This window comes from Panthera pardus, unplaced genomic scaffold (genome assembly GCF_024362965.1).
Source record: "Panthera pardus isolate Hobbes unplaced genomic scaffold, ASM2436296v1 HiC_scaffold_10, whole genome shotgun sequence".
In the NCBI taxonomy this organism is placed as follows: Eukaryota; Metazoa; Chordata; class Mammalia; order Carnivora; family Felidae; genus Panthera; species Panthera pardus.
Genome location: NW_026526655.1, coordinates 69,619,938 through 69,632,872, shown reverse-complemented (window position 1 = coordinate 69,632,872; position 12,935 = coordinate 69,619,938). Strand labels below are relative to the sequence as shown.

Here is a 12,935-nt window from a genome sequence, read left to right as displayed (position 1 = left end):
ACTTGGTTTTAACTAGTTATGAAGACTCACATTCAGTGGTGCCTACGCTACTTGAACAATTTACCCTGTAAAGAAGAGGGTTGGAGTTAGAAGTTGGACTAGGAGGCTGATTAGATTCTGGGATCCTGCCAGTTTAGTGGAAAGGAGAGTATACAGGAATCAAAATGGTCCTGCTCTCAAGTGGGCATGTCAAGTGGAAAAAATCCTGGACTCCAAGTCCAGAAATGAAGGTACGAGTCTTGGGTATTCAGTTAACAATTTGTGGGACTCTGGATAATTCACTTATCTCAAAATTCTCTATAAAAATAAACTCTTGACTAGAATCAATGAAAAAGTCAGAGATTGCGATAAAAGAAACCACAAAGTAAATAGTAGACTAGAGCAAAGTTTAGTGTCTGACCCTTTCAAATTCCTCAAAACATATACACACATATGAAACGTTAAGAGAAAGTCAATATATAAAGCCACTTGGAATGAAGTGGATCTGACCAACCTGGCCATAATGTGGGGGTCCCAGAGGTCCTTCCCTTTGGTCCCATCCTGCTTCTTGGCACCTATTACCCTACGGAGCACAAGTTACAAAACTATTGGAACAATTATATTTTGTAAAGGAGATTTCCTCCAAAATAGCACTAGAGTATTTCTCTATATTACGTTATTTTGTCTTTACTGCTAAAGCAAAAACATGGTGAAGAAATCAGAAAGACTGCCACTGTCACGATGTACCCCAATCCAGTCATTCGACATGTAATAATGTTTTTATTGGCAGTTTGATATGCTAGACAATATTGCTGCCTGGAAATAGGAACTAAAAAAACCTATGTCTCTGGTATCTTCCCTGAACTTAAAAAAAGGGGACGGTTTCAAGATTCAGGATAGAACAAAACTGTCTCGTTGAAGGCAAGATTCCTTCAACTTCCCTCTGAAAAGATTGTTTTCCCCTCTGATTCTAAAGGACTAATTTGGTTCCCAAATGCAGAAAATTTTGAGGAAATCTATGTAAGAAGCATATTCAAAATCTTAAAGTGACTAATGAGAAGTCTAGGCAGAGGGGTTATTTTAATTCATCATATAAATAATATAAAATAGTTCTAAAATGTAAAAATATGGTAATGATTTCTCTTTTTAATATCCAGAAAGTTAATGCCTTAATTTTTACCCACTTTCAAGTAATAAGTTGTATAGAGTAGACAGTAATACTTGTTCTTTGGGAAATACTTCTTCTTTTTTCCAGTTAGCTTTATACTGAAATCTCATGGTTGCAGTTTGCTGTCCATTTACTGGACATTCATTCATTAGGATTTATTCATTCATTTTTGTAGAAGGAAATATAGGAAAAGGAGGGGAGGAAGCTGTCTTCATCTGAGACACAAAGTGGGCTGTTAGGATCTGATGATGGTAGAAAAATTGCAAGGGCACACGAGGTAACGTAACAGTTTTGGAAGTAATTCAGGTGCCTGCAGGTAGGAAAATTTAGGGGCCTGAAATCACTATTCTCCAATACCAGCCCATGAATAATGGATATAGCTATGGGCATAATTTACAAATGACAGTTTATCACTTGGAACAGGATTGCATAGCTCAACCGACAGGTGCCAGTCAACTAAGAAATAGTATTAGGATATTTCTCTCAGTACATCTTTTCTTCACTCAGTTTCACCTAACACTGTTGCCATGACCTGAAAATCAAGACTGTGTTCCTAGGAATAGTATGGAGATTTGTCAGCTTGATTCTTCACTTCAAATGTAAGAAGGATCAATAGGCACCAGGAGCTAGCTGCAGACCATTTTTAAATATTTTCTGCTCCATCTGGAAAGGAGAACTGAGACACCAGAATGACATAGAAGTGCCAAGGAACTGTGGAAAATGGCATGTTTATGTGACCTGGTTCACCTCATATCACAGGCCACCTCATCCCTTCCCCACCATTAAAGTGGTATCGTGATACCACCAACCTCCGGATATCGGAACGAGGGGCAGAAAAAGCAAGTTCTCTATTCCCAACAATATGGCCACTAAAACACAGCAGGTCAGCCTCAACTATGGCAGCCTCAGAAGAAAGACACTTGTTAAATCTCTCCTTCATGATCCTGCACTGCACATTTTTTCCCATTTCTAAGTGATTCTAAATAGTAGGCTTCAAAATACAGTTATATTTGAAACAGCTGTATTTAAAACAGAAAAAGGAATAGAGATGGGATTTTCTCCAGCTCCTCTAAGCTGAATTCTATATGGTTTGAAAAGAAACCTAGGCGGACTTCATTAAAATAAGGAAGAAAAATGTAGTACTTAACATGTACTACCTTCTTCCCATCTCTATTGTCTCGTGCCGATCCCAACCTTGTTTCTTTTAAAAGTTTTAAGATTTCTATCACATCCACGTTTAAGTTGAACTACAGTGCTCATAGTTAGCCACGAAAAAGCCTTTTGTCTGGGCTGGTATTTCCTAGAGAATCTCCCCTTAAATATGAATTCCTCAGAATATCAATACATGTATTATATATAAACAGACATTAGAAATGGTTTCTGACGGGGCATCTGGCCAGCTCAGTCAGTTGAGCATATGACTCATGATCTCATGCTTGTAAGATGGAGTCCCATGTTGAGTGCAGAGTTATTTAAAAATAAAATTTTAAAAAAAATAAAAGCAAAAAATAAAATAAAATAAAAAAATAAAAATTGGTAAAAAGATGAAACATTGAGCCAAGCAAATATCCATCAAGCAAATAGTCATCAAAAATATTGAGTAAAAGTTGTACAGATTTCTGTAAATTAGGACTTCTGAAAACTTCTAATGTGCTAATTTGCTATGGTAATCCCCGGTGGGGGGGGAGATGGCAGTGGTGTTATTTGAATAAGAAAAGTTTTCTGCTAGGAAATGTTTGTGAGACCAGTGTTCTGAAGACACTTTGGAGCACTCCAGCCTATGTTCTCTAGAAAAATGTTCTTAAATGGAGATTGCTTCTTAGAGGGTTGTCCAGTAAGTGAAAATGGCAATAGTTTCTCTTGGACTCAGTAGTTTGCCGATGAAAGTAAGTCTGTTTCTCCAATATGAATTGCATAAGTAAGAATTAATATGTTTTTATCTCATTCAGAAATCTACAGAAAGAGATACACCTACAATAACAATAAAGAAAGATAAAACCTAGCTTTCTACTTGGGTTTTCCTTTTAGTTTCTTTAGCTGCATAATGAAAGGATTAAGCTACATCCATATTTCCCAAATTTGTCTCATCTTAAAAATGTGAAAGTAGAGGTTGCAAATGGAATGGAGATTGCTAAAAATCAGAATCCTTGGACTCCACTGAACTTTATCGACTTTCTAGGGAGTGTATGTGTGTTGGGGATGGATGGGAGAAAGAGAGAAGTGTTCCAGATGATTCCATTGATCAGGAAGTTTTGAAAAAAACCTAGGGAAGATGCTAAGTTTCTTTGAATATTAAAATTCTATGAAGATTAACTGCTTTTTAATGAACTCTTTTAAAGCAATTGAGTTTTAGAGGGTTTATTATCTAACTACATAGTTTCCATTATAAATGTGATTTCCACAATATAGAGAACTAGGGCTAGAGGGGATAATATATTACCCAGGATATCACCATCCAGAAAATCAATGGGATATTTTATTTTATTTTATTTTATTTTACTGTATTATTTGGGATTTCCTTTTGAATAAGATTCCATGGTTGAATTAATTTCTTAACTCTAGGGACAGTTCACAGCTACTTAACATTACAAGACCTTGTGCTGCCTGGTATGAGACAATGGTATGTCTGCTCTGGAATTTCCACAGCTGATAAAAATCCTTTGCCTGATTCTCATCCTGTGAAACATGAAAAATTTACTCCTTCTGCCTACTCTCATTAGGCAACCCACTTTGAACTAAGTTTGTCCCAGCCCCTAGGCTATGAGGGCAAATGAGCAAAGAAACTCTCCTTTCAAAACTTCCTTTCTGTCTCTGGGTCTGACGTTAACCCAAGGCTCACACAAACTGGGGGGATTAAAAACGAAACTTCTTGGCAACAGATATCCACAATCTTTCTGTGTCTCTGTTGCCGTAGCAACCAGGCTATCACTATGTATGCTGAGCCAAATTATTTTTACCTGTCTTTTGTGACCACGGGTATTTTGCTTCTTTTCTTCAAGCATCTATTTTCAACATGTTTTTTTTGGCTGACAAAACTTTTAAAGAAGGTGATATTTTCTCCTTCCTTCATTTAAAAATATATGATGAATGTACAAAACCAAACAGGTGTTTTATTTATTTATTTTTTAAAGCAATCATACCTAAATGCTTGCTCTACAAGCTTTGGCTCTTAGTTGCCATTAGGGCTTCATATGGTTGCTGTGCTTCCTCATCTAGAGTATGGAGAAGTATGACTTTTGAACTAATTAGGCGTTTTAAACCGAAATAAACTGTATTTTAATGTAGAACATGTCAGCAAATAATGATCAGTTTTGATATGCATATAGTATATAGTAAAAAGAGATAAAAAATTAATGTTGCTTTTTAAAAATCACACATTTCCCTTTTCAAAATTATGAACATCTTTATTTTAAAGCAAAAAACATGCTTTTAGTAGTCAATGGCTACTTAAGTGTCTATAGTTACTTTTTATCTTTTTTTCATCATAACTTAGATAGATAGAATATATTTATTTGTCCAGAGAAAACTCAATGACATAATCCCGGATCTCAAAGATCAAAGCTTTGTATTCAGTAAAAGACCCTTGAAGGTAAAGACCTTGACTTACATATTTTTGTATCACTACTGTACATAAAACTTTGACTTACAGCTGGTAAGCACTCACTAATATGAAATCCATAATTATCCTGATGAATGTGCTTTATTTTTACTTGCAGATCCACAAATACTGTTTTTCATTTCAATTTGCATGTATAGACATAGATCAAACCCAGGATAATGGGAAAACACTAGATGAAGATTTCTGTTTTGCTGAGCCAAGTTTGATAGTATTCTATAAATAACAGTAAGATAATGAATGCAAAACCAACGTCATATTAAATTGGAAGTGTTCAGAGGCAATTTTGGACTCCTGCATTACATTTCAAATTTAATTTGGAATTTTGTGATTATTACTATTTCTGGCAGTTCAAGATGATCTGTACAGTTTTATTGAGGCTTGCATGATTTTATATTAGTTTAGGCAAGAAATGAAGTTTATGAAAACATTTAAAACATACTGTAGAAGTACTATGACTTTTGTTTTTTGTAATTTCATGAGTGAAGAATCAATAAGGCTTTATAAAAATAACTGTTGAATTTAGACTTTTTAATTAAATGTAATTTTTGATTCATGACCATGATATTATGGTTTATAATAAGAAACACGAATTTGGTCTTTCTCCCTGTTCCTAGCACAGAGCTCTAAAACCCTTGACTTTCCTAAGTGAAGAGAATGACAAATGTGATTTTGTTATGTTAATGAGGTGACTCTGGAAAGCCCCTAGGTCACCTAAGGTCACCTGCAGATGGGGGGCTGGTCACCAGAAGATCCAAAGGTGTGATTAAAGTTGGAATTTTCAGTCCCAGCCCCTACCTCTGGGGGGAGGTGGGGTGAAAATGGGTTGGAGGTTGAATCTATAGCCAATAGTCAATGAGTTAATCAGTCATGCCTATGTAATAAAGCCTCTATAAACACCCAGAAGGATGGAGTTTGGAGAGCTTCCAGGTTCCATGTACCATGGAGGTACAGGAAGAGTGGTGGGCCAGGAGAGGGCCTGGAAGCTCTCCACCCCTTTCTTCATACCTCACTCTTATGCATCTCTTCCACCTGGTGGTTCTGAGTTATATCCTCCTATAATAAACTGGTAAACTTAAGTAAGTGTTTCTCTAAGTTCCATAGCTGCTCTAACAAATAGTCAAGCCCAAGGAGCAGGTCATGGGAACCTCCAATCTGTAGCCAGTCATGGAGGCACAGGTGACAACCTGGACTTGAGGTTGGCATGGTGGGTTTGTAGGGGGGAGGGGGAGTTTTGTGACACTGGGCCCTTAACCTGTGGAATCTGTTGCTATCCCCGCAGGTAGACCGTGTCATAATTGAGCTGAATTGTAGGACATCTAGCTGGTGTCAGAATCTGAACTGGAGTTAGACTAATAACGGCATTATTAATGAAAACTATTGCTACATAGAAAACCACTTTTAATTTGCAGTGGTGTCAGAAACATATTTTTTAATACTGTCACTGAAGAAAGTTGAGGATTAAATTTATCCAGTATGAGGGAAACTACAGCAAGTGTTAAGAAGTTTTGTACTGTTAAGGCTGAGATGATAAATGAGTATTTTTGCTTTACTGAAGCTAACTGATACACAATTATATGCATTTATGATTTTAAACATTCACTAATAAAATCAACACTATCTCTCTATTATAAACCAATCTCCATTTCTAAACAAGTCTGGAATTACAAGTATTGTTTAGGGTTTCTGTCAAAAGTAAATATAAGTTGAGAGTCACTGAAAAACACGAAGAGATAATGAGCATATTCGCGATGGACAAAATTCAATGGCAAACATAAAGCCATAATCTCTAAGCTCCACTTTATGTCAGTAATCTCTGTGTAATTTTCCTTTTCCTGAGCGGCATGCTACCAACAAAAGCCAAACTCTTTTATCCTAATCTAAAAGTAGCATAAGCAAAATGGGATATAAACTTACACAAAAGATAATGCTGAAATGAAGCTCTCCTGTTAAGGATTGTTTTCTTTTGCTTTTTGAAGACTTTCAGGAGTTCTGGAGAAAATCTACCATATTCTCTTTCCTATTTCTGTAGACTCACTTTTCCGGTAAATTGCTATTAAACTTTCATATTAACATTTTGATGAAATGGCCAAATGTTAGGGGTGTATCCAAATGGCATCCTAAATTCTGAGTGGATCTAGGAGGGAAACAGAATCATAGAGAGGGGGTACTTTAGAGTACTTCAAGTTTGGAGTCATATGACCTCAGTTTGAAGGCTACTTCCATCATTTCCCATGTGACCTGAGCAAGTTGTTTCCTTTCTCCAAGCTTGATTCCTTTTCTATGAAATGGAGATGATAATAATAGTACCAAGTCACAGGAAGGACTGTTATGTGGATTCAAATTGACAATCCATTAAACCACTTAGCATAGAGCCTGGCGCATAGTGAGTGCTCAATCAATGTCAGCTATTATTAAATCTATCACAATTCTATTTTCATGCCAACAATACACTTAAATGAATCCTAAATAATGGGAATCTATTCTGGCTTTAGAGTTCTATGTGGATTTCACGACTATATGGGCTTTTAAACATTCAGAGATTTCTTTCTTGTGACCTAAGTCTCTAGTTAGTCCTAAAATTATTTTCTTGAGTAGTCTCTTTTAGTTAAGCTATGGAAAAATTATACTTGTGGACCAGCAGCAATTCTTTTCCCCGTCATCTTTTCCCCAAATTAAAATCTCCTGGTTCATTTAGGGCCTTTCATATGTCTTATTTTTCTGGTTATCACAATATGAATGTCTACTAAATTCATCAGACATGCCTCCTAAGTAATAATGCAATAAGTTGTAGAATTATTTGGTCATAATTTGGCTAGTATTGAGTCAAAAGGAAATGTAAACTACTTTTAGTTCATAATATATTCTTGTAGCATTTATTACATTAGCACCGTAAAAAATGCTATCATTATATATTGTTATATAGTGTTTTTCTGAGTAGTTTATAACCCCTAGTACTATTAGTGCTAGTTTTCTACTTCTGTGTCTCTAGTGCCTATCTGGCACATAATGCATATTTAGTGTGTGTGTGTATGTGTGTGTGTGTGTGTGAAAGAGAGAGACACTGATGTTTAACCTGAATCCCATCTTCGTCTTTGCAATGGGCCACTTATTTTGTTTTCCTTCTTTAGAGCCTCCCCTCCCCCACTGCATTTTTTTGATGTGGTCATTGGTCAAGGGGCTATACTTCTACAAGGATGAGCACAGGACCCATAGTGGCCAATAGAATTCCACTTTCTCAGGCATATAATGGACACCAGAGGAGAGAAGGCCCTTCTCATCAGATTACCAACTGTGAGTATTATGTGAGTCAAGAGAGTCTGAGGTTCTTGCTTCTATCAGATGTGGAGAAAGGTCAATATAGAAGAAAGTATGGCTGAGAGGGAAAGAATGTCATCAACTCTTTAAACAATGAATGCAGCAGCCACGGCCCAAAGCAGGTCTGTCCTTGCACTTTTTGGTTATGTGACCCAATAAATTCCCCCTCCTCCTTTCATATTCCGCCTAAGGTGGTTCCAGTAGGCTTCTTTTATATTCTGTTATGGCACTGACTGATAAAGTCTCATGTGACCAAAAAAGATTTGGAACCCATAGTGCCTTTTTCTTAAATCTTCCTGATATTCTTATGCATATCCAGGGAGAGTGATCTACTACCAAATTGGTAAAAGCTGAACATGACAACATATAATATATTTTATCCTAAAATTAGCATAACATTTGAAGTAGAAGTAGAACTAGCCTCAGGAATAATGAAATCATCCAAGAGTGCAAGAGTTTGGTTTCCTTTTATTTAAAAGGGAGCAGATATAGCAAAGGATTTTATCCTCAAATGAGAACCACAATTACATGGTAAAAGCAGATCTTTATTCTTCACTCACCCAACTTTTATTCCAATCCATTGTCCTCTCTCCACTACTCCACTGCTATTTGGTAGGAATTAGCCAAGTAAGGCCCTGTCTCCTGAGGACGGACCCGACTACACATCAGCCTGTACCAGCTAGACTGCGGTTAAAAAAAATCCACATCTTCTGAGTTAATTTCTGTTTTCTCCAATTAACAGAGAAGGTCATATAGAATAGCAAATAAAGAGATGATGCATTCTAGAAGTATGCCTTATGAGACCAGCCAATGAAAGGGGTCTCTGGACCAGAAACAAGAGTCAGATTTAGAATATTGCCTGAAGGGAGAATTTGGAAGGCAAGCATTTGTTTTGGGGATTGTTGACCAAAAGACGTACTCTTGCTTAATTCTCTCCAATGCCTTCAGTGGTTCATTTCCAAATCTTTTAAGAGTCTTCTTATATGTTGTATATATCACGCTAAGCACTAAAAATACAAATACCTCATGTTTCATTCCTTCGCTGGTACTCACAGTTCCACAACTATGTCCTATTCCAGATTCTAATTCCTCGCCTTGAAACTTCTCAAGCTTCAAAATTTCTCTAAGAGTTTATATTCCCCAACCACTATCCCAAACTTACAATATAGGTACTGTTTCCTCTTTCAGTATGTTTTGCACTCTGTTGTTTACCTACAGTGTAATCCTTTACACTGCATCCTAATGCCTAGGTATTGTACTTGTCTGTTTCTCTCACACATCTAAGGCACAGTATTTGCTTTTTCACATGAATTCCCAGAACTTACTAGCTCTTAATAAATGCTTGTTGAGTGAATAAACAAACACGTGAATGCATACATGCATGAATGAATGAATGAATGAATGACTAACAGCATGGTCTCTACTCTGAAGAAGCTCAGTCTAGCTGGGGAAGAAATAACCATTAGGCTAATTAGCAACTAACCATTGCATAATAGAGATACGATCCAAATATTGACAGAGTATAACATGAGCAGAAATTAATTGTTCCTTTGATTTTGTGCCTTTTTTTTCCTCGTGTTTGCTTTATTGTTTGTGCTCAGAGGAATATTTAAAACTCACTGTTGAATTATCTAAGAACAAAACCCTGATATCTTTGAAGGAAGGATTACCATCCAAATCTATAAATGGAATAAAACAAATAAGAACATTAGATAAAGAAAATACTGCTGGCTGCCTACAGAAATGCACTGAGACTATCTCAATAAGGAACATTTCCACACAGGCCTAACAAAGGGAATAGTAAAATTATGACCTAGTTTTTTTTAGTGACTAGAGGACCGTTGTTATATGTTGGGAACATGGAAATTCCAGAGATAGCTATGATGAGGAAGCTTCACAGACATTAAATGAGAAGAGTCCTGCTGTCAAGTGTTTAAACAATTTCCAGAGGCTACGTCTGCAGGAGGAATTTATCAATATGCAATCTCTACCTTGTTTGGTTTGACATGTGGGCTGTTGGCGGGTTTGTTACTGGGAGCTATAGATGACACTAAAAAGAAGAGGGAGCATTCCTACCACCTCTTTTTTTTTAGTTTTTGGTCCCAGCCTTTTTTCAGTTCCTCATCATTTTGGCCAGAACCAGATCCACTTAAGTGTTCTATCTTCAGAATGTCCTTCCTATTGCTGTATTTTTCACATTTATTTTAAAGAGTGATAGTTTATAAAACAGGATCTAATTCAAATCTTCTAGCATCCTTAAGATGCACTGTTTTTCATTTGGGGCCCTCTGGAGTCTGTGGTAAGGGTACTATACTGTTTGTATGGAATATGAGAAACTATAGGAAAGGAATGTGGTGTTTCTGTGGGCTTGGGATTACCTCCGTGATAAGGAATGAAGACATTTTTTATTTTTATTTATTTATTTAAAAAAAAATTTTTTTTTAACGTTTATTTATTTTTGAGACAGAGAGAGACAGAGCATGAACGGGGGAGGGTCAGAGAGAGAGGGAGACACAGAATCTGAAACAGGCTCCAGGCTCTGAGCAGTCAGCACAGAGCCCGACGCGGGGCTCAAACTCACATACCGCGAGATCGTGACCTGAGCCCAAGTCGGACGCTTAACCGACTGAGCCACCCAGGTGCCCAGGAATGAAGACATTTTTTAAATGTTAAAACAAATACTGTGATATTATGAAAGATGAAGGTAAAAATAAGAGAAGAATTTAAAGAGAAAGCATGAGACCTGAAAAGAATGCCAAGCTTTTGAGGTTAGCTGTTGCATTTTACTTTGACTCAAGGCATTTTTGTGAAAAGGTAATGGAGAACCATCTAGAGGGGAAAGTTGCCCTTGTCCCAAGCTCGTGCCCAGCCTAGCCTCTCCCTGGGCCAGGAAAATACCTGTTTCTAAACACCCAGGGACTTTTGTACAGTTTTTTAAATCTCTTAATTTCTATGTTATGGAATTATTATAAATAATCATTATAAATTACATATTACAACATAAACATAAAATATATAGTAGCATATGGCATGTAGAATGTCTCATCCCAAACACAGACCACTCAGGACTATTTTGAACTGACTCCTGGTCGTTACATCGCTATTTCAGCTAACACATAAAGGATTATTTACTGACTACAGTATTGCTGGCAGTGATCATCACTACAGAAAAAACTTGATCAATTCAAAATCTTTAAGGCTTGGGACAGAGATTGGGGCCAAGTTTACCTATATATTTGTGACAGTTTTTGAAAAGATGTGCTAAGCAAATATATCAAGTAAAGTGTTTGTAAAAGAACTGTTTACTTGACACAAATTTTAGAGTCACGAATTCCCAGCAATGTAAGTGCATTGTAAGCAAAAGCTAGATGTTGCTTAGGTTGGTATTTTGATATAATAGGTACAAATTATTTTTATCTATTCTTTAAAGCAGGGCTTCTGCTAGACATTACATTTTTACCCTAGTTCAAATTGCAATATTTATTTGAAAACAATAAAATATTGTTCCTGTGGAAATGTATTATTTACTCTGACTTTTAATCATTTCGGCTCTTTTCCTCAAGTCAATTGACTTATATCTGAGTCTACTTAGTAGAGGAAGTGAACAAAAGGAGGTCACAGTTAAGACTAACTCCCAGTTAGTCACCTAAAGTTTCAACAGTCACATCCATTATATTAAGAAACTGTGCTTTAATAATGCAAGAGTTGGCAGCAAAACAATAAATGTCCAAACATGATAAATAGCAGGTTAACCACCTCTGCGACAGAGAGAACAACAGTATCAAGCTAGCCCATTTTTGCTTAGTCTTGTAAGAGATACAATCACAGTCTATAGTTTTATTTTAAATCTGTCACATTAAAGGGTTACCCAACATTTCAAGATATATTAGGGTGCAATAAATAGCTTACCTTTTTTGATAGTCGTTTACGGGAAAAATAATGTGCTTTATGGTGCAGAGAAGAACCTTAAACATGGTCAATATTGAGAATAAAATCATATCCCACCTGGGTGACTTTCTCTGTCACGTTGTGTGTTCGATCTTTAACCTTGGGTGCAATAATGGTTTTATCTGAAGAAGGAGGGGATGCATTCTTTTTTTCAGTTTTGACATCTGAAAAATTCAGAGTGAGCTGTGGAATCTTGTTAATGGTGCTGTATTTGTTGAGATTTGAATCTGACGTGGATCCCAGGAGGCTTGACTTGATATGATTAAAAGGCCCTAAAAAAATTGGAAAATATTTGTAAAAGCAGGATCAGGAGAAACAGAAGAAGAAAGAGATGGTCCTGAATGACCCGCTAATGATCCACAGCCAGTGTGACCCTGCTTCGGGAGGGACTAAATGCAGCCAGCTGGTACCTGACCACAGGTTTAGGATCACGGTCTGACACATGGAGCAGCACATGGGTATCGAGGGTAAGATGGGGTCCAAGGCGTGTACCCAGGGGGCAGATGACATCTTTGGCTGTTACTTAACTTCTTTCATTAAGGGCTGGAATAAAAGGAAAACAAAACAAAACAAAACAAAACACAAAAACCAAAAACCTCCACTCCCTATTATTGGCCAAACTGGTTTTTCAAGAATGTCTTTTTATAATCCAGGAATTATTCAAGGAAGAGACTTGCCTGTGGATAAAATCATGTTGGCCAGGAAATTTCTGAACAGGCTGTGTCCCCAGCTCCAATGTGTATTACTTTCTTCTCTGGGCCATGACAAATGACAAGTGACGAACCAGCTGTCATGTGCTTCTACTACCTATGTGAGGTGTTTTACAGAGCTTCTAAGAATTTCAGATAAGAGGGAGAAGGGCAAATGTCTGTGCGTACGTGCGTGTATTCTATTGAAAACTCCAGG

General features: G+C 36.8%; 1 protein-coding gene across 6 annotated transcripts in view; it reads right to left on the bottom strand.

The window, feature by feature from the left end:
- KCNH7 (potassium voltage-gated channel subfamily H member 7) overlaps positions 1-12,935 on the bottom strand; it is a 478,227-nt gene that overhangs the window by 108,526 nt on the left and 356,766 nt on the right. For all 6 annotated transcript variants that reach the window (XM_019457808.2, XM_019457841.2, XM_019457812.2 and 3 more), the window contains one exon: positions 12,087-12,301. In XM_019457808.2, coding sequence (XP_019313353.1) covers positions 12,087-12,301 — 215 coding nt within the window. The remainder of the gene's footprint in view (positions 1-12,086; positions 12,302-12,935) is intronic.